General features: G+C 38.1%; 1 protein-coding gene across 10 annotated transcripts in view; it reads right to left on the reverse strand.

Moving 5' to 3' along the window:
- KLHL13 (kelch like family member 13) overlaps positions 1 to 23082 on the reverse strand; it is a 262857-nt gene that overhangs the window by 49801 nt on the left and 189974 nt on the right. For all 10 annotated transcript variants that reach the window (XM_055122452.1, XM_055122448.1, XM_055122451.1 and 7 more), the window contains one exon: positions 4072 to 4213. In XM_055122452.1, coding sequence (XP_054978427.1) covers positions 4072 to 4213 — 142 coding nt within the window. The remainder of the gene's footprint in view (positions 1 to 4071; positions 4214 to 23082) is intronic.

The following is a 23082-nucleotide window of genomic DNA, read 5'->3' on the forward strand; positions in this document are numbered from 1 at the left end:
GAGCCCGGCAAGCTACCGAGAGTATCGAGCCCGCGCGGCAGAGCCTGGCAAGCTACCTGTGTGTATTGGATATGCCAAAAACAGTAACAGTAAGTCTCTCAATGAGAGACGTTACTGGTGCCCACTCAAACAAATCGATGAGCAAGGGGATGACAGTGACAGTGAACCATTTCTAATGTTCTCATATTATAACAATAGCTTCTAGTCTCCATGTGACATATAGGGGCCACCTCACTTGGTGGAAGAAGGCTCTGTATTTAGAAGGTGGTTTTGAAAATCGATTTCCTAGACTTGCAGCATCACCTGGGAATTTTGATTCAGATACAATGGCGGGATGGGGCAGTATGCACTAAACTTTAACAAGCCACACAATCACAATCCTTGTGATTCTTAAGTATGTTAAAATTTGAATGCCACTTGGTGCTGTAAATTTCTTTCACTGTGCTGCAAGGAGCTGCTTTTATGATCTGGTCTAATATATGTGCATTTTTTTCATAAATTATTACAATCACCAAAATTGGTTTTAACATATAGCAGAAATAGCAGGGTCTGGATAGGGCAAAGGAGATTGGAGGTATAACTAGGTCTCTTATTACTTCAACAATTTAGCCATTTATATAGAATTAAGGTTCTTGGTGACTAAAAGTTCTTCCTGTTTGAGTCTCACAGTTCTGTGGCTGATACCACAGGACAGTGATCTGTAAAACCCAGCTCCCATGAGAATTAAGCTTGGCTAAATGAAATTTCACTGGATCAAAGATGAGAATCAAAAGAGAATTCAGAAATCACTTAGTAGGTCATATTTTGAAGCACTGTAGCACTGTCCTCCTGTTGTTCATCAATTTGCTTGAGCGGGCACCAGTAACGTCTCCCTTGTGAGACTTGTTACTGTTTTTTGCATATCGAATATGCCAAGGGGAGCTTGCCAGGCTCTAAATGAAGTCCCTGGCTGGGAGATAGCTCATAGGGCCGAAGACACACTCTGTATGTGAGATATCCTGGGTTCCATTCCAGACAGCTTATGGTCCCCGAGTATCACAGGGAGCAAACCCTGAGCATAGACCTGAAAGCAGTCCCTGAGCACTACAATGTGTGCCCCCCAAAAAAGGATGAAAAGAAAACTTAAATCCAAAGATATTACATTAACAGCAAAATTATCTAACAAGCATAAAAGCATCTTCTCAAACCAGGCTCTCTACTTCATTCTATAAATACAAAATACTATAAATTGTTTGATTATGATGGATTTTGTTTTTGTTTTTGGGCCACACCCAACAATGCCAAGGGTTACTACTGGAGCTGCACATGGGAATTACTCCTGGCAATGCTCAGGGAACTATATGGGATGCCGGGAATTAAACCCGGGTAGGCTGCATGCTAGGCAAGTGCCGTACCCTCCGTACTATTGCTCCAACCCTGCTGTTGTTTTGTTTAGGAATGTGTGTGGAATTCATCTCTAGAGATTTGGTATGAATTTGGGCGTTCTTTCAGCTTTTCATTATTTTTCTCTCCTCTCCTTTAATGTTATTTATTCTTTATTTGCTTGTTTGTTTTATCCGCACCTGGCAGTGCTCATGGCTTGTTCCTGGCTCTATGCTCAGGGATCACTTCTGACAGGCTCCAGGGACCATATGGGGTGCTCGAGATTGAATCCGGATAAGCTCTGTGCAAAGCAAATTCTCTACCTATTGTACTACGGCTCCAGCCCCCTCACATATTAATTCTTTTATTTATCAAGCCTGGCAAGCTACCCGTGGCGTATTTGATATGCCAAAAACAGTAACAACAAGTCTCACAATGGAGACGTTACTGGTGCCCGCTCAGACAAATCGATGAACAACCGGAAGACAGTGCTACAGTGCTACAGTTTCCATCTACACTCCTCACCCCTACTCTTCCTCCCACAATTGCCAAAATTATTCAAAATATTTAAAAAAGTATGCTCTTTGGAAATATGATAAAAGTAATTGGGTATCAACAAAAAAATAATTGGGCATCTGTGAGTGAGAAATGAGAAAGTTTAGTGTAGGGACTTGGTGATATTGCATTGGCTAAAATATAACGAAAAGTCAGTGCTTTCAGATATCCCATGCTGTTAAGGTGGTATGGCACAATCACAAACAAAACATGAATGTGAATTTTTAAAAATTCTGGGCTATACTCTGTGGTTACCATGTCTTATTTATTTATTTATTTATTTTGCTTTTTGGGTCACACCCAGCGATGCTCAGGGGTTACTCCTGGCTTTGCACTCAGGAATTACTCCTGGCAGAGCTTGGGGGACCATATGGGATGCCGGGGATTGAACCCGGGTAGGCCGGGTGCAAGGCAAACGCCCTACCCGCTGTGCTATCGCTCCGGCCCCTACCATGTCTTATTATGAGCTCTACTGTAGGATAACATAGCCTCAGGTAGTTTAGGTTTATTGGGTTACTCCCGTTACAGTGCTCCCACTCCTTTGTGTTTATTTGTAACTTCTCTCTTAGTGTTCTGTTGACTTGCAAATATTGTTTTTCTCTTCTCCTTGAGTCCTTTGCATAGTTTATTCAGAGCAATGTCCTTTTTGTATGGACACAGGAAGACTTAGCAAATGCTATGCTTTTGTAACCTGGGAGTCATTTGACTCTACATATTTTCCTCCTGGGCATCTGTTCTCTCGACCTAAGCCTCAGCTGCCCTTACTTCCTAGCACCCCCAAAAGCAGGGTCCCAAGGAGGGACGAGACGGACCCAGGGCAAGCGGTGAGTTGTGTGCTACCCTGGCATCGAGATGGGCCTGGCCAAAGTGCCTAATGCTTAACTATCAGTTAAGAGCTTGATCATGGACAAATGCTGTCATGATCCAAACAGTGATAACTAGATTTGGACCCTGCTAGGGTTAGGGGTGATTAATCTGGCCTGAGTGCTGTGGTCTGAGTCTGTGGCAAGATGTTACCAGGAGAACTGCCTTGCAAGCCTCAATGTATCTCTTGCTATGTCCATACAAAAGTAACTAGTATTAAGATGTTAATGAGTGTTTGGACTAAGGAAAGGAAAAAACCCTTAAGAGTCAGGAAGGGCTTTGGAATGCCCTGCCCCCAGGAAGGGATTTCTTATGTTGATTTTGCTACCTGGCTGGGGGTAGCCTAGAGGGAAGGTGGGAGAGACAAGTAGGAGGAGAGACTAGAGGAGAGAGGCTGGAGTTGATGCAGAGAGAGGCCGGAGCTGGGAGTGTGGGAGATGAGAAAGATGGAAGATTGAATAAATGGTAACTAATCAGCAACCAGCTTGGTCCTCGTTCTTCCTTCGCCTGTCCTTGGCCACCGGCCGTCCCGATCCAGTCCACACACTGCGGTTCCAGAGCACCGAACGCGGGTGGTGAGACAGAGCTGCCTGGAAAGCCCGCGAGTGCACATGCCCCTCGGTGTGCTTTAGTTTTTTACACTCTATGTTCAGGAATCACTCCTGGAGGTGCTTAGGAAACCATATGTGGTGCTGGAGATGCAACAGAGGTTGGCTACATGCAAGGGGAATGCCTTATCCCTTGTACCATCTCTCCAGCCCTTAACTTTGTTGTTGTTGCTGTTTAACATCAGTAAGGTAGGCAATTTGCCCCTCAAGGTTTTTCCTATGGTGTTCATTTACATTTTGATTATTAAAAAAAATGATACAACAAGAAAAATATGGCCCAGAAAGATAGCTCAAAGTACGGAGTCCTCACAGGACTGAGAGAGAAATCAAAGGACTGCATGTTTTGCATGCAGGAGACCCAGTTCAATCAATCCCTAGCACTGCATGGTCCACTGAGCACCACCGGGAGTGACTAGACCTAGCTCTAAGCACTGCCAGATGTGGCTTCCAAATTAAATACATACATAGGTATGGAACGCATTCAATATTAAACTATACTAACAAGACAATTAAAAAACAAAAATGAAATTTTCAGAGGTGATTTTGGTTCATAGAAAAACTGAGCAGAAAGTACACCCATATGCCTCCTATTTCCACACATGCTTAAGTACCACCCCCTCTACTGGTATTCCACACCGTATAGCGAAGAGCATAAACATTACAAAAGGAAGGGCTTAGTTACCTGTAACACCACAGAACTGTGGGTGTTGCTGGTAAAGATGCGTGTGGTTCCTGCCTTGGAAGACTGCAAATGGGATGAGATGCCCATTTCGCTGCTTCCAAGGGACAGTTTCATGTGCTGGTCTTCCTCTTCCACTAGGGATCTGAAATTATTTTTAAATCAGAAAGAAAGGAGAATTAAAACTTAGCATGGAATTCAAAACAACTAGATTATTTAGAGAACTCATCAGTCATTAGTGCCAATCATCTCTAAATTTTATTTCACTACATCTTAGGTTCATGTCATTTTACATCAGAGATGATAACTTACAAAGGCGTTTCAAAGTCAGAAAAACTAAACAAGGCAACTGAAAAATCAACCTAAGAGATGGTCCAAAACTATGTTGTCAAAGATGGTGGTTTTTTTTTTTAAGTATCAGAGTAATTGCTCTTGAGATTATAGTGCTTAGATGCCATCGAAATTGTGTGATTCATAGTTAAAATAAATTAAGAATAGCTAATTTTAGAAAGATAAAAATAATGTTGTTTATTAATTAACTAGTCATTATGTATCAAGAACTTTTCAAGAAGTGTGCACATACAATCTTATAAAAATCCTTAAAATAATCTAATGTGATACATACTATTTTCTTTACATGAAGAGTATGAAAAATGAGCTATGGGGGCTGGAGCAATAGCACAGCGGGTAGGGCATTTGCCTTGCATGCGGCCAACCCGGGTTCGATTCGCAGCATCCCATATGGTCCCCTGAGCACTACCAGGAGTGATTCCTGAGTGTAGAGCCAGGAGTCAGCCCTGAGCATTGTTGGGTGTGACCCAAACCCCCCCCCCAAAAAAAAGAAAAATGAGCTATGAATGGTTGAAATAATTTACTCATGGTTTTAAAGCTATTAAAATAGTTTGTCATCAGTTTGCTACACTGATGGTGGGATTGGTGTTGAAAATTGCGTGTCTAAAACTCAACTTTGAATAGCTTTGTAAATCACGATGCTTTAATAAAATAAAATAAAGAATTGGCCAGAATTTGAAGTTAAGCTTAAACTGATTCCAAACTCTAACAGAATCCTATTAAAAATCAAATCTTGGCTGTGTTATACTAAAACATTATTTCCCCTTCTGTTATTATAGTTGTAATCAGCCGTGATGCAACAAAAACATTTGCTTATAAGTGAAATTATTTCTTTTTCTAGATTTTTATCTTACATATTAGTTTGGTATTACATAGCCTAGTAGCTACAGTCCAAGTGCATTTCCATTTTTCAAATAAGTGAATAATAAAACTAAGTTCATATGTAACTTTTCAGAAGCTGTAAAATAGATTATAGAATCCGCACTCAATAGGTCAGTGCCACAAAGAACATGACACAATAATTTGTATTTAAAGGGCTTCAGGTTACAGTAAATTGATCATCATGGTATAATCTCTCATTAGTCCTTATACAAAGGGAACATGCATTCCCTAAAATACACACTGCTAAAATCAACACTGAATTGGTTTGTGTAGCATAATGTAGATCTTTGAAATGGATGCTCAGAAAGTAGGAGGAAAAAGTGGATTCCCAAGTGCTAGAACTCTGTATTTTTCCAACTCATCTAACATTTAGAACTTTATCACCATTCCTAAATGGTGAGTTATTTGGGTTTTTTTTTGGGGGGTGCTGTATAATCTCATAAATATTTCACTTCCCTTCATCCCCCCGCCCCATCATTTACCTATAGTCAGTTAATCAGACGTAACCCCCCAAAAAAAAGTTTTAAGACTTTAAGATCTTTCATTTTTAATTCAGATACCAACTAAATGAGTTTAAATCTAGCAATAATTTGCAAAAATTCAGCTTTAGGGGTGATAGCAATTCTTCTTTATGATATTAGAGCTATAGTATAACAAAAAATGAATTAATAATATAGAACATGTTTTATTAAACCCTCATGGATATTTAACAGGGAAGAGAATAATTTAAATATGATTTAACAAGCATAAAAGAAAATGAACATAGCTTTTTACTAGTTTCAGAAATAGCTTTTAGAAAGAAACATTTGATTTATATATGTATATGATATGTAGCATATGCACACTCATAGACACTTTTTGTTTACTTGCTTTGGGGCTACACCTGATGGTGATCAAGCTTTAGTCCCAGGTCTGTGCTCAGGGATCCCTCCTGGTCATGCTTAAGGAACCATTTGTGATGCCGAGATTCAAACTTGTGTCAGCCACATGCAAAGCAAGCTCCTTAACCCCATATTATCTCTCAGGCCCTCATACGCACTTTTAAGCAGTCTCTCTCAGACATTTAAATTATAGACTCTAGTTGGAAATGTGGAAAAATAGACTGAGTGATTGGCACCTCTAACCAGAAATTTTCCATTGATCCAGAACTATTTTAATGAGATATTCAAGAAGATATTTGATTCATTTCTGTATTTTCCACACAAAACCTGGCACATGGGAAGTTTAATAGATGTCATATGAATGAAAATACAGAATTGCATTTCTGCAGATCATCCTGAAGACAATTCTTTAACATGCAGTGCTTTAAATGACCATCGACTATCATTTTTACAGAATCATAGATGTAAAAGGACAGGAGTAATACTGAAATGACATTGTCCCCATGGCATATCCTGGAAAATTACTTTGTTTGAATAAACTAGAGATAACAACTTGTTTACTTGCCATTTGTCTCTTGCTCTTAAGCTCTTAAAATTGAAAAGCAGAATGTGAAAATGGAATCCTCTCTTGGCAATATAATATGGCTAGCTTTCTAATTAATTATTTCAAAATCTGAAGAAGCCTTAACTAAAATAATCTTCTTCATGACTTTTTATTAGTGTCTTTTCACTTTTTAACATTCAAAACACCCCTTATCATTTCCGCATCACTAACAGTACATGCCAAGTCAACCTTCTCAGCAGATTCAATATTCTCCTCTATCTCCTTTTCATTAAGTTTATTGACTAGATGTGAAAGACATTGTTCCTCAACATTGTTACGAGGTAAAACCTCTCTGCAAACCCGAGGAAACAATGATATCCAGCTATCTTTAAAGAATTTATTATATGAGTCATTCCAAGAACAAATCACATTCGTTAATCTTTATCTTTTTCAAGTCATATGATTAAAAGAACAGTGTTCTCAGTGTGGGAATGGGAAATCCAGGAGATTTTTGTTATCAGTATTATTTTTGCTTTTTGGGTCACACCCAGTGATGCTCAGGGGTTACTCCTGGCTCTGTGCTCAGGAATTACTCCTGGCCGTGCTGGGGAGACCATATGGGATGCCGGGGATTGAACACGGGTTGGCCGCGTGTAAGGCAAATGCCCTACCCGCTGTACTATCGCTCCAGCCCCTTTACCATTATCTTATGTGTTTGGTAATGTCTGTAAACATTTTTCATCATCTCAAAGGGGCTGTTATCTAATAGTATGCTGCTTAATACCCTACACATGGCAGGAATGTTCTTCACATCAAAGATTACTCAGGCAAAAATGCCAAGAGTGCAAGGTTGAGAAACCCTACTATAGAGAGATTAACTTTCTCTGAAAAGTTCTTCTAAAGAAATTTCATGATGTAAATGACTTCCCAGCCTCAGTGTGGACTCCATGAGGTCATTCTGGCAGTGAGAAATACAATGAAATTATTACTAACCACAAACTCTTTCAAGACCACCTGACAATTGAATATCACTGCTCTTCACCCCGTCAATTTGAAAAATCCAGTGTTTACAGCAGATAAGTAGATGGTGGCTTTGAAGTTTATAAGAAAATTATGCAAAAAGGCATTTGTTCTCTATAAGAATGTTTCTTTTTTTTTTTTTTTTTTTTTTTTTTGCTTTTTGGGTCACACCCAGCGATGCTCAGGGGTTACTCCTGGTTCTGCACTCAGGAATTACTCCTGGCAGTGCTTGGGGGACCATATGGGATGCCGGGGATCGAACCCGGGTCAGCCACGTGCAAGGCAAACGCCCTACCCGCTGTGCTATCGCTCCGGCCCCCTATAAGAATGTTTCTTAATTCTACTGAAAACAATGATTTGGCTTCACTTTTACATCACTAAGTTAGAATCAAGCAAATTCTGCCCAAATAATCCCATTTCATGGATGCCATTTTTTTTTTTTTGCAGGAGAGATGGTGTTTGACTGTCTTCCTAAAGGTCAAATATTTTCTCTATAATGACTATATATATATATATATTATGGCCTGCCGCTCCTACCAAACCATTGTCATAGGACACAACTTATTTTCTAAACAATGACCCAGCACAGAGCACAAAAACAATATTTCCCAAAGTGTGCAAGACTCTGTCAACTGTAATTATTCAAGACAACAACTTCTTTTCTCAAAGAACATGAGGGCAGACAAAGACCCAAATATTTTACTGGAAACATCACAAAGGTGACCAATCTGGACATACACAAACCAGCACTTTTTGTACTACTATTTTAAGACAATTGCATACATGAACAGGGCAGTACAAGTAATTTTCCCTCTGAAATATCCATATTTATAATTTTACCCAAAGGGGTAGATGTAAGTGGTACAAACACATAATTCATAAATCACTAATGGTTCATATACAGAAGAACGTTCAACCTTATTAGTATTCCAGAATAGCCTAATGAAAGCTAAGAGGCCATCTTTAAACATATAAACTTATCAAAGAACAAAGTGGAAGGTAGGCTTTCAAAATTGCCAGTACAAAGATGAGTTAAGCCTCTGCTGTCTGCATGGTACTGTTTGCCCAAATGTCTTTTTCTTTTTTCAGGAAATTTTTAAATTATCAAATGAATAGGGTGGGTTTTTTTCCTTTTTATAGTGGATACTATAATAGTGAAAGATTTGAATTCCATATATGACTTGGTAGATAGGTTGTAACAAGAGTGTCAATCTGGCTCAGATATGTTTTCTATAATGAGTTCAGCAGAGAAAAAAATATGGCAAAGCTTCTATAAAGAACAGTATACTCACAGATTCACGACAGCCATTGGGGTTTGCTGTTGTGCTAGATGAGAATTTCATTATTGCATCATTTGCCTTTAAAGACTCAAGCAGTCTTCCCACATTTACCAACCTCCATATCAAACAAACTGTCCTCCAAACCCACTGAAACATCTATTTTTGACTTTAAAACTATGAAGTATTGGGCCAGAAAGATTGCTTTGTATGCAGTCAACCTGAGTTCAACTCCCAGTACCACTATATGGTCCCCCAAGCTCCTCCAGAAGTGAATCCCTGAGGACAAAAGCAGGTGTAAGCCGTAAGCACATCCAAGTATGGCCCAAAAGCTTAAAAAAGAAAAGAAGAAAAAGAGATGTTGAGGACAAGAAGGCAGCACAGCAGTAGAACACAGGCCTTGCATGTGTGAGACTCTGGGTTTGATCCCTAGTACACTCAGACAATTAATTTTGGACAAGGGAGAGACTTGATAAATTATAAAATGAGAGTCTCAATGTCTTGGTTTCAGTCATTACAAGTTCATATTATACAACTAACCAATGCGGTTCAATTTCATTGCCAAGGCCAAGGCAACATTCTTTTGGGGTTTGTGAAATGCTTATCATTAAAACACACGCGACCCTTGACTTTCTTGGTTTAGATGTTGTGGATATCTGCCGACACACTGGTGGCAGGACAATATGCCTAGGAATAATAACACCTAAGAATAGTACATTAACACCACTGGGAGTAAAAGATGCTTGTAGAATGTGCAGGGAGAAGGTGTTGTCCAAGATTACAAAAATAATGATAAAATTATTATTTATTTAATTTTAAAATAAATTTACTTCACTTCCATAGATTTTTAAATTTTCTAAATAAGACTCAGAGAAAAGTTAGGAAAAGAAAAGATGAAACCAGATCTTGAACTTTTCTCTAATTGTTACTTCTTTTTGCTTGACATTCATTACAAAAGAGATTAAGTATAACAATGTACTTTAATAATGTAATTCCACGGTAGTAACATAAGGAATGAGTTAGTGTCAAAAGGACTGGACAAATATTGTAATTTCCCAGAATAATATATCAGTATAGCTGAAGCTCAGTACTAGTAGGTTGGTATGCAAGAACGGTCACACTGTTAACACAAGCTACAAACAAAATGAATACCATAGTTAGTATACAGCAAATATAATACAAGAATACTGCAACAAATTGGGTTAGTTAATCTATTTATAAATTTTATATTATAGGAATATAAGTATAATACAGCAAGTTGGGTTGCTTAATCTAGGTCCTGAATCATGCTTTCCACTACCCATCCCCCAGAAATATAAAATACATATGTCTCACACTTACAATTTAAAAAGGAAATCAAGAAAAAGGTTTTCTTCAAAGAAGCACTCCCGCTCCATTTGTTTTCCTGCTCTGAAACAGAGAAGTGTCTGCTAGGAGCAGCTTTTGCTAAATGAAACATTTCTTGTGATAGAGTTGCATGGCAGGTGGAGAAGAAATTTAGCCACCTGTTGTCATACTCATTTGAATTTGAGTGCTAAATTTGGCAAGGTATTTCCTTCCACCCTTGAAATATAAATTAAAAATATAACATGGTAGCAACACTCCTCTTGATTTTTCTATATATTTAAAGTATGCATACTGCATTAAATTCTAAAGATATTAGTAACCTCAAAAATTTAGAATAATAACTCCCCTTTTCTACCCCACTCTCTCCCCCCTCCATCTTCCTTTCCCTATCTTTCTTTCTCTATATTAAGATAAAAGAAAGGAAACTTCTTTAAAAGCAAAGGCAAGATGTTTAACTTCTGAAGTCTGTTAATATGTATACAATAAGCCTGGCCTTTCATTTAAAAGTATCTTGAAAGAGATGTCCCTCCAACTAAAATAGTGTTCACACTATTACTGCACAAGAAAATATAAATACTATAGCAATCTCTCTCAATAAGGCATAAATTATGAATTTGGGGAAATGTACTCAAAGGACTGAAGCATGTGCTTTGTATGTGGGAGACCCAGATTCAATCCCTGGTAACATATGGACCCCTGAACATGGCCAGGGGTGACCACCACCAACAAAAACATAAAATAATTGCTGCTTAAAAGTCATGGAGAATGTGTCTTATCAATGAATTTTCTGCCACCAGAAATTTTGTTAGCAGCTGAGCACATGCCTTGAATGTGAGGCCCTGAGTTTGATCCCGAGTACCGTCTCCTTCTACCCACCAAGAAAGAGTGGTGGGGAGGGGAAGAAGTAAGGTGTTTTCCAAAAGGATTAAATAAAGATAAAGCTTAGGTCAGTTCTTTGCATTGTAAACAGCATAAGTAAGTAATTCTGGTCCAATGAATGTATTTATGGACATCTTTATCATTGATGATGTAAAATAGCTGCTTATGGGCCAGGGGTGCAGCTCAGTGGTAGAGTGAATGCTTGCATGCATAAGACTTGGGTTCAATCTTTGACACTGAAACAACTAATGTATTAAGTAAAATAGTTGCTCATCTTTCTGAGCTTTTTTTTTTTTTGCTGCAGCAATATCAGAGGCTACAAACGAGATATATTTTAAAAAATCTTTATATGATAGGGGTCAGAAGGTAAAATAGTTTTGTAAGGCAAAAACACTTTTTTACATGCCATGCATCATGTTTAAAATAAAATCACATCAATAAGTAGTTGATGTCAGTTTTAACACCAGAGTCAGATCATTTACCCAACACCTGCTGTGTACTAGGCGCTGTGCCAGACATGTCCCCTGTGCTACTTAATCCTCATAATAATCCCATTTTAAAGACAGGAATCTGAAGCTTAGAGTTTCAGGCCTGACTATGAGTCCAGTAGCAATGATTTGAAGCTGAATTTGATTCAGAACCTAACACTGTTCCTATTACTCAGAGCTTGAAATATGAAAATGAACAAAGAATAAAGACCATGCTATAATTGACCTTTTAGAGCTTAATTTATCAGTACACATAGCATCTCAGAGAGATTAGCACACTCAGTTATAGGCAAGTAATTTTCAGACTTAATTAATTCAGTATAAAATCACCCACGTTGACCACTATTTGCATAAAATATTACCAAAGCTAAAAATTTTCTTGCGCCATTCTCCTAACATGTATGTGATAGCAGATACTAGAATTAAACTTGAAGCAAATTTAGGAAGAACTTTACATTACTGGTATCAACATTTGAAAAAAACAGATTCTGAATTCCAAAGTCAACTATCTCAATCACAGAAATAGCGCTATGACACAGATGAGAGAATTGGGCTAAACAAATGGAATGACAAATGATACTCCATTAGATAACTATAACAGGATGAAAGTTAATTATCCAAACTATAAAGCATTTGCACTGAATATTTCAATCTTGTCCCTGAAAAACTTTAAAATGAACATTTGCTCCTCTATACCATATTTCAGGACTTTAGTCTCCCTTCATCTTTAAAAATCCATACAATTATTAAACATTATGCATCAAGACTAGAAACATTATTCTGTTTAGAAACTTGGTTTATGTGTGATTGCATATGAACGGATAGGTAGATAGGTGGGTAGATAGATAGATAGATAGATGCATACATATATACATATATGGCTACACATAAGCTCCCTGAAAGGATGGTTTACACCAGTATTTCTCTAGTAGAGGCCATTTAGCTTCCTATGGGATCTCAGGATATTCCAATGGACTATAGGTGAAAACTCATGTAAATAGGGGGCATGGCATATAACTAGGGGGTCAACCAGCATAAGAGGGAGCCACAGGAAGGATACAAGATCAGAAAGGGTTTACAGAAGAATCTACTTATATCTCAGTCAGGGAGCATGTTTTCCCTTTAATCCAAAAACGAAAGAAACTTGAATGAGAGTTTTATCCCGGCCAACATTCAGGATAATGTTTTTAGAGCTATACCTCAGGGGTTTGGTTTGTTAACCAAGCCATCATTTTACTCTCATTACTTGTGCCTCACCAAGTTTGACATTTAACTATTGTGCTATGGAGCATTTCAATAGAAAAGGATATGTTATTAAAGAATTGGTCTTGCACTTGCCTAAAAAGTAGGTTTATTAGGTATTCAAACTTTCAAGTTATCCAATTTTAGAGTTTATTATAAGAACAGATTCCACAAACTCAAAACCAATTAGAAATCACTGAGACAAATCCTTTGGGAACAAGAGAGTCATTAATCAAGTAGTAAAACATGGTTAAAATCCTATGTTATATTCAACTTCACAAAGTCATTAATTCACAACCAGGTCTTAAGGGAATGCTTATTTCTCTTTTAAAAGGAAACAAGAAAAAATTAAAAAGGTACTTAAACTTACAAAATAATATCCAGGTGCATTCATATTTTAAGACTTGTATTTAGTAGCTCTATGAGTTCCCCTGATTCTATATTTTTAAAGTCTGTAATAAATCTACCAAATCTTAACCTTGATTTTCTAATGACCCAGAGGCATTTCTAATTATTTCAATGAATGTGGCAAAAAAAATTCAGCACCAAATCAATCATGTTTTAATACGTTCAGCATTATTTAATCATATCACTTTTAATATGACAGACTTGTTTTTAAAACTTTATTGATGCAATTTACATATAAAATTTATCATTTTAAGAATACAATTTTATGAGTTTAGTAACCTTACCACTTGTGTAACCATTGCTCTCTCCAATTTTAGAATATATTTATCACCCTCATGAATCCTTCATGAGGACTGTTGTGTGATATGGTGCTGTGCAGTGTTCAAGATACCACATATGGTGCCAGGATTTGAGCTGGGGTTGGCTATGTGCAAGGCAAATACCTTAACCCCTGTACTATCACTGTGACCTTCTTGACAGCTAGTATTTTTAGGACTAGTGAACATTAACACCCAAAATATGTATATATCACAAGGGAGACTCTCAATTCCATAAGTCTGGAAATAACTGTTATCATAAGCTCCTTCAGATACGGATATTATAGTGCAAAGCGTCTAATTAAAGTACAATTTTTCATACCAAATCTATTTTCCATTTTATAATACCTACTCGCTATTAGACTCATTTTTTCACAAAATATGGTTAAAGGACTTTAATTTTTTCTTCTTACTGTGGCTGGAGAGATAATTCAAAAGGTTGGAGTTCATGCTTTGCGTGCATGAAGATTGGATTCAACCCCAGGCAACTCAAACACCTTGGGCGAAAACCTCCCAATCAATGAGCCAAGAGTAGTGTCCAATCAAAAATAAATAATTTTTAAAAAATCAGTATCCCTTTTATACCATGCTCTCCTTGAAAAAAAACCAATGATAGCCTGAAGTGCTCTGATTGTTTGGAGGTAAAAAATTATTTAATAACTGTTATAATGCAATCACCAATCTATACATTCAGATAGCATATTCTCATAGTAGAAATGCAGTCTTTGATCCCAGAAATGGTTGATTTTTTCCCCTAAAATTCCACTTAAACGCACCAATTTACCATACTCCTAGAAAACTAAGATCGCTATAATGTTATATTGTTTAGTTCTATATCATTACACAGTTTCATAGTCATAAAAAGCTCTGCTAATATGAGTTAAAATTTTCCCTGGGGGCTGGTAGGATGGTTGCCTTGCAATTGGCCAACACTTGTTTGATCCGTGGCACCGCATATGGTCCCCAAGAGTGATCCCTGAGCACAAAGCCAAAAGAAAGCCCTGAGAACTGTCAGGTGTGGCCCCAAAATAAAGCAAAAACTTTATTATTGTTATTTTTAATTTATTTTAGTTTTGGGATCACTTGTTGGTGTTTGAGAGATCATATAGTGCTTGGGATTTAACCTGGGTCTTCTGCATTCAAAGCATGAGTTCAGCCCATTAAGCTATCTACAGGGTAAAGAGGAGGGTATGGGTCATATCTGATGTGCTCAATGTTTACTCCTGGCTCTGTGTTCAGGAATGACTCTTGGCAGTGCTCAGGGACCATATATGGTGCCAGAAATTTCAAATAGGGTCAGCAGGATGAAAGGCAAGACAAACATCTTAACCTTTGTACTAGCTATCTCTACCTCTCTGGATCCTTAATGGGAACTTTAAATAGATGCAAACTGAGCATTTACAGAGAGAGGAGAGAGAGAGAGATAGAGAGACAGAGACAGAGAGACAGAGACAGAGACACAGAGACAGAGAAAAGCTATCTATGAATTGTGAAGTGGAAACGTAGTACTACCTCCATCTATTTGAGAAAATAGGAGAGTGAGACTGGAAAGACAGTAAGTACAACAGGTAAGGTGCTTTACTTGCACACAGCTGACCTGGATTTGATTACCAGCATCCCATATGGTTCCCTGACCCTCACCAGGAGTGATACTTAAGCACAGAGCCAGAAAAAGTCCTGAACACTGTTCAGACAAACAAAAAATAAAAGTTATGTTTTTTTTTAATTTTTTAAATTTTATTGAATCACTGTGAGATAGTTATAAGCTTTCATGTTTGGGTTACAATCTCACAATGATCAAACACCCATCCCTCCACCAGTGCACATTCCCCACCACCAATATCCCGGGTATACCCCCCCTTTACCACCCTCCCCCTGCCTCTATGGCAGACAATATTCCCCATACTCTCTCTTTACTTTTGGGCATTATGAGAAGTCATTATGTTTGGTCCATTATCTACTTTCAGCACACATCTCCCATCTCAACTGCTTCCTCCAGCCATCATTTTCTTAGTGATCCCTTCTCTATCCCATCTGCCTTCTCCCCTCTGCTCATGAAGCAGTCTTTCAGCTATGGGGAAATTCCCCTGGACCTTGTATCTACTGTCCTTGGGTGTCAGCCTCATGTGATGTTATTTTATACTCCACAAATGAGTGCAGTCCTTCTATGTATGTCCCTCTCTTATTTCACTTAGCATGTCACTCTCCATGTCTATCCACTTATAAGCAAATTTCATGACTTCATCTCTCCTAACAGATGCATAGTAATCCACTGTGTAGATGTACCAAAGCTTCTTTAACCAGTCATCTGTTTTAGGGCACTCGGGTTGTTTCCATATTTTGGCTATTGTGAACAGTGCTGCAATGAATATATAGGTAAAGATGCCATTTCTACTGCGCTTTTTTTGCATCCTTGGGATATATTCCCAGAAGTGGCATTGCGGGGTCATATGGCAACTCAATTTCTAGTTTTAAATAAAAGAGATTCTTTTCCTTCTTTTGTTATAATCATTTAAATTAGGGTTTTATACCCCAATTTATAGTTCTGACCCTCAATACAAGGGAGGAGGAGACAGGAAGAGTTGTCAAGTAGTGATGATAAGAAGGAATCAAGGCTTAAGAATTTGTCTTGGGGTAGAGATAGCTCGATGGATAAGTCTCTTACCTTGCATACAAATGACTCAAGGTTGATTCCCAGCACCACATATGGTCACCTGAGGCCCATCAGGAGTGATCTCTGAGTATAGAGCAAGGAGTAATCCCTGAAAACTATAATGTGTGGCCCCAAAACTGAAGGTAAATAATTGATAAATAAAAGTTTATCTAAATCTAGAAGAGTTGAAACAATATAGAAAAAAATTTCCTTAACTTGTTGAAAAATGTCATTTTGAAATAGTACTACCTATAGTCAGAGAGAAAGTACAGTAGTTAAAAGGCACGTAAGCAGTCAATGGTTGCAATCCTGTTTCTTTTTTTTTTTTCTTTTTGGATCACACCCGGCGATGCACAGGGGTCACTCCTGGCTCATGCACTCAGGAATCACCCCTGGCGGTGCTCAGGGGACCATATGGGATGCTGGGATTCGAACCCGGGTCGGCCGCGTGCAAGGCAAACGCCCTACCCGCTGTGCTATCACTCCAGCCCCTGCAATCCTGTTTCTAATCCCTGGCACCACATATCGTTCTCAAAGCATTACCAGGAGTTACTCCTGAGCATGGAGTCAGTGCTCAATTCCTGACCACTGCAGTGTGTAGTCCCTAAACCAATAAATAAGTAAATAAATAAAAATCTTTTCACACAACATATACATCAAATTTTATTTAATTTTTATTAATTATCTTAGTTTTGGAACCACATTGGGCTGCGTCTAAGACTTACTCCTATCTCTGACTCAGGGATCACTCCTGGTGGTACTTACAGGACCATATATCGAGCCAGGGATTGAACCCATGTTGACTGTGCACAAGGCTTTACTCCTGTGGTCTATCTCTAGCACTACGCATTTTTCTAATTCTTTTTTCTCCTTCTTCTTCTTCTCCATTTGTTTTTGGGGCCAACTCCTACTTCTTCCCTATACCCCATGTCATGTAACTGTCAAAGTACTATTAAGTATCTCTATGGTCAAGTCACATCTTTCACTACCTCTTCTCTCACACAACTACCATACTGTTTTTTAATTTTTAACTTGGATTTGAAAATATACCTAACAGTGTTCAGAGACTACTTATAGCTTGGTGTTCAAAGGTCACTCCTTGTGGTGTTCAGAGGCCCATGGGTGCCAAAGTTGAGCCTGGGATTCCTGTAAATAAAACATGCACTCCAGTCCTTTGAGAAATTTCCTGGCCCTACCATACTTTTGGTATCCATTACCTCTTATTTGGATTTGGTTACTAATACAACTTACATATTTGTTATAGAATAGCTTCTTCACATACCATGATTATATTTTTAACTCTGAAAGTTTCTTCCTTGCTCAAAAGAATTTAATGACTCCTCACTGCTAGCTAAACAAAAATCAAAGCACATATTCTTGGACTCAAAGCAACTTAGATTAGCGCTCCTCAACAAATTACATGATCCAGAAAATAATTAAAAATAAATATGTTAAAAATATATATTTAAAAACTAAAGAAAAAATAAAATCCACATTTACTCAGTCAATTGTGTTTACTTTAGAATACATTTTCATACATGGAAACTATACTTTTTACCAAACTGTTAACCATATAAGATGTAAAATTCATTTTAACTATTTCAATAGAAGGGAAATTTACTTAATTTATAATCTGATATTCACTATAAAACTTCAGATAGAACATTCAGAGGAAGTTTAAGCTCTTTTAAGTATGAAAATCTGTATGACATAAGTAAATGTGGATGATTTACTAAGGAATAATTTAACATTCATTCCTCCTAAGCCTCAGGTCAGGTTTCCTTTATTTCCTAGCAAGTTATCATGTTTTAGCTTTACTCTTCAAACACATTATCAATTAAATGTAAAATACTTAGCTTTAAAACGTAAATTTGTTTAAGATAGTTTTCTCTATTACAGTTTAGGACATTTGGAAATAAGTCAACTAACACTTATCTTTAAGTGTAGGTGCTATCTTGGCTCAGATTGTAATCTTGTTTTCTTTATCAAATCACATACAATTTGGTGAACCACAACTGGTTCTGGTAAATTGCTTTTATATATGTTATTCTTTTTCTGGGGGGGTCACACCCAGCAATGCTCAGGGGTTACTCCTGGCTCTGCACTCAGAAATTACTCCTGGCAATGCTGGGGGACCATATGGGATGCTGGGGATTGAACCTGGGTCCACCACGTGTAAGGCAAATGCCCTACCCGCTGTGCTATTACTCCGGCTCCTATTTATATTATTTTCAGCCCGGGGAGCATCATAGTGTTTATCAGCAAACAAAGAATTGATTAGGATTTCAGATCATTTTTCCATAGGAAAGATAGCTATAACTGAGGCTCTAAGAAGACCCTGGTATATTAGAGTGCTATATATATCAGCTAAAGAAATTCAACGCTCTTTTCTGGTTTGTTTTGGGGCCATAATAAAACACCCACGGAACAAATTATTTTCTTCTCCAAAAGAATACTATGAGACCATAGAGATTGCTCAGCGGGCTGAACATATGTTTTGAATGCAGGAGTCATGGATTTGATCTCCAGCCTGAATGATCCCCCAAGAACACTCAGGAGTAGCCCCTGAGCATTGCTGGATAAGGGCCCCAAATTAAAAGCTACTATGAGGTTAAAAAATAAAATGCATCCTTTTTCTTACTGTGGACTATGTACTTTCAAAACCTGGTACTTCCCTCACAATTCATGTCTTCTCATTTAGCTTAGACACATTTCTTTTCTGCATTGTTTATTACCATTACATCTATTATCAATACTAGAGAATAGTATGATAGTATTAGAATACTAATATCAAGTTTATATTACTAATCTGATTAAATAACAAGAATGTCATTAACCTGGTTATCTTGGTTCAGAGTTTCTACAGTAGTAAAATAAATTAAATTTGGGGCTGGAGTGATAGCACAGCGGGTAGGGTGTTTGCCTTGCACATGGCTGACCCAGGTTCGATTGCCAGCATCCTGTATGGTCCCGTGAGCACCGCCAGGGGTAATTCCTGAGTGCAGAGCCAGGAGTGACCCCTGTGCATGTCCAGGTGTGACCCAAAAAGAAAAAAAATTTAAGTGTGTTTGGAGCTGGAGCGATAGCACAGCGGGTAGAGCATTTGCCTTGCATGCGGCCGACCCAGGTTCAATTCCCAGCATCCCATATGGTCCCCTGAGCACCGCCAGTAGTAATTACTGAGTGCAGAGCCAGGAGTAACCCCTGAGTATTGCTGGGTGTGACCCAAAAAGAAACAAAAGCAAAAGAAATTTAAGTGTTTATGAATAACTATAGAATGGAAAACAAAGAATGGTCACTTTGAATGTTGATGACGTTTATACCCCTAATAACAGGCAGGTTTATGCTTGGCACTTAACAGGCTGTAAAATACTTTAGAATATTACTGATTCAATCTCAAATTATATGAAAAAGAACTGAGTAGTTAAGAAATGGATTGTTCAATAACTTCTTTTAAGTACTGATTCTGCAACAACCTTACAACAATGCCACCTCTTTCTCATTTTATTCTTGAGGAACTAGAATAATATACCATAGCTGCCATTTCAGTGAAAACTATCACCATACACAGAGCTTCCAATTCTTGACTTTCAACCACCAATAATAAAATCATTAAATCATTAAAGGCCGGAGAGATAGTGTATCGGTGTAAGGTGTCTTCTTTCCATACAGCTGGCCCTGACTGGATTCCAGGAACCACATATGGTTCCCCAAACACTTTCAAAGGTCACTCCCGAGCACAGAGCCAGGAATAGCCCCACACTGCCAGGTGTGGCCCCAAAAAATCAAACACAAAAGAAAACAAAAAAATAAAATAAAGTCATTATCACAAATCCTTGCCTGTGTCTGCCTTCTTTCTTTTCCCTTTCCCTAACTTGGCTCTCCTTCTGTCTTATTTAAATATTATAAATTTCAAGGAGAATGTCTGGAATCCATAGAATTCTGAGTAACTCCAGACTTCCCATGATGGTATGGGATTTGTATTTCCGCCTATTTTCTCTCAGGGGCCAGGGTTTTGAGAGGCAAATCTCATTTAAATTTTTAAAAAATCTAGACAAGATATCAAGAATCAAAATTCTTAGAAGTATCTGAAAACATCAGAAAAGTAGTTTTCTGCATTTCTTGTGTGCAATATTCTTCAGTTTTATTAAATGGATTCAAGGCAGCTTTTAAAAAACTCAATAATATTCCCTTGAAAACTATTTTGATTTTACATGATTAAATCATATTTCTTCAGAATCTGAAGTTCAGATTAAGATATATGAAATAAGTGAAAGAAGAACTGCTTATTCTATTAGACGAGGAGCAAGCAATGTGATCATAACCTCTACAAAGGAAGTTTGTAAACTCTAACTTTACAATGTTCCAATGTGAATCCTGATTTAAAAATACCATCCTTTAAGACAAGCAGAACATCTGTTTAAAAAAAGAAGTGTCTTCTAATTGGATCACAAAAGGAACAACACTTTTAGTTGTCACATCACTTTTCATGTAAAGATAAACATGGAAAAACGCTCCAGGTGGGGATGAACAGCTGAGTGAGGGGTGTGGAAAATGTCACCTGAACATTAGTTAAAGAAAGAGGAGGTTTCCAGGCTTGTATGTAATAGATAACATAGATCTTTTATCGATCTCTTTCTATATGATTCTATAAGAATGTAGCAATATCAAGATGAAAGAGAAGAGGAATTTTCTTTTTTTTAGGGTATACCAGTGATATTCAGGGGCTACTCCTAGCTCTCTGGTTAGGAGTTATACGTGGTGGTGCTCAGGAGATCATGTACTGCTGAGGATCAAACCTTGGTCTCCCACATGCAAAGCAGGCACTTAGCCATTCAGCTATCTCTCTAACGCCAAATGAGAGAAATTGATTTGACTTAATGCAACCAAGAGAGGCACCTGAATGAAAGGTGTAGTGGTGAGCTCTGCATCACTTATGGTGATTAAAGAGGTCATGCAGCACCTCCATCAGAGGTGTCACAGGAAGGATTCCTGCTTTAAAGGGTGCTGAGATTCTCTAAATGATCTCTAAGGTCACTTTTATCTCAGTGGTTTTCCGCTAACAAGTTAAGCTAGCCCTTCTGCAAGCGCAGACAAGGGAAATTCCTATTTCTAAAACGTGCCACAAAAGTTACATTTAAATGCTCTTTGGTTATTTCTTCTTCCCATAATTTTGTTAGATTGAGCATATGTAGTACGCACAAATTAAGCAGACACAGACAGAAGTTTGTGCATATGGTAATTGGGAAAGTAACTAAATACGTTCTTTACTCACTTGAGACAATCAATTTTAAGAAGTATATTGCTAAATTTAAAAAAGGACTTCTAAAACCACAAGGTTTTGTTTCATCCACTAAATCTGAAGGAAAAAAGACCATCTTGGGGGATAGGAAGGATGTCAAATATAGAAAATGCCTGTCTTATTTGGTCTAAACAAGGAAAATTTATAGAGCATGCACAATCTTTTCTCAGGAAATCTAGATATTAGGGTTTTGTTTGTTTGTGTTTTTAGTCTTGGGCCCATGGCCAGCTGTCCTCAGGGCTTACTGCTGACTCTGTTCTGGCATCACTTCTGGTAGGCTTCCGGGAACATATGGACTGCTGGGGATCAAACCCTGTATGCAATGCAAGCACTCTACCCACTCTTCTATCTCTCTGATCCTAGATATTGGGATTTTATTATGAAATAAGAGAAAATCATGACTACAAATTACTGTGCTTTTTCTACGTACTATAAAATATATTTATAAGTTAGAACTATTGTAAGCAAAAACGAAGGGAGTGTGAGTGGATGCACTGGGTAAAGGAGGGCAAGACAAATTCAGTAACATTCACTTTTCGCTTGACAAAGGTAACGATTCTAAGGAACATAGCATGTACCATGTATGCCTTGCGAGAACTCACTGTGGTATTGTTCTGGTTAATTCTAACCATTGGCTTCCTTTAGCGCACCACACCATTACCATCAAAACATACTGTTCGTGAAGAGAAGAGAACAGGATGGTGGGTCCGGAGCAATAGCACTGCCAGTGGAGTACTGGCCTTGAATGCACCTGACTGGATCCAATCCCAGCACCCCACATGGTCCCCTGAGCACCGCCAGGAGTGATTAATGGGTGGGGAGCCACAAGTAATCCCTGAGCATTACTGGGTTTGGTCCCCAAACAAAAACAAAACAAAAAGAAAAAGAGATAGAACAGCAACATAGTGAATGTTAATATTGTTCTATTTCTGCCTGTCCTTAAATACTAGCAATATATTAACCACATCACATTAGCCTGAAGGAACTAACTGCTGTTTGGAAACAATGTTGGCTGTGACTGACCTTCCAGCTTTATTCATTTAGGTAAAATGACAGGCTAATTTATATGGTTCACACCTGTCAGCAGCAGGCTTTCCAAATTCAGTTGACTTTGACCAGGAGAGCCTCCCTCAGGCTGAGGTTGAACTTCAGCCTACTGTTGAATGGAGTAGAATACCAACCCCTTTTTTTTTTATCATCACAGTCTCTTCAGTATTGTTCATGGCAGGCCCACCATTCTGGAAGTGTGCGAAACTAAAGCTGAGGACGATAACTGCTCAATTGATAATTGATAACTACTCAGTAATTGACCTCCAGGTCAAAGGATAATTTTTTTCTAAATAATTTATCTTGATGGGGCTGGAGCAATAGCACAGCGGGAAAGGGCATTTGCCTTGCACGCAGCCGACCTGGGTTCGAATCC

The sequence above is a fragment of the Sorex araneus genome, chromosome X (assembly GCF_027595985.1).
Source record: "Sorex araneus isolate mSorAra2 chromosome X, mSorAra2.pri, whole genome shotgun sequence".
Taxonomy (NCBI): domain Eukaryota; kingdom Metazoa; phylum Chordata; class Mammalia; order Eulipotyphla; family Soricidae; genus Sorex; species Sorex araneus.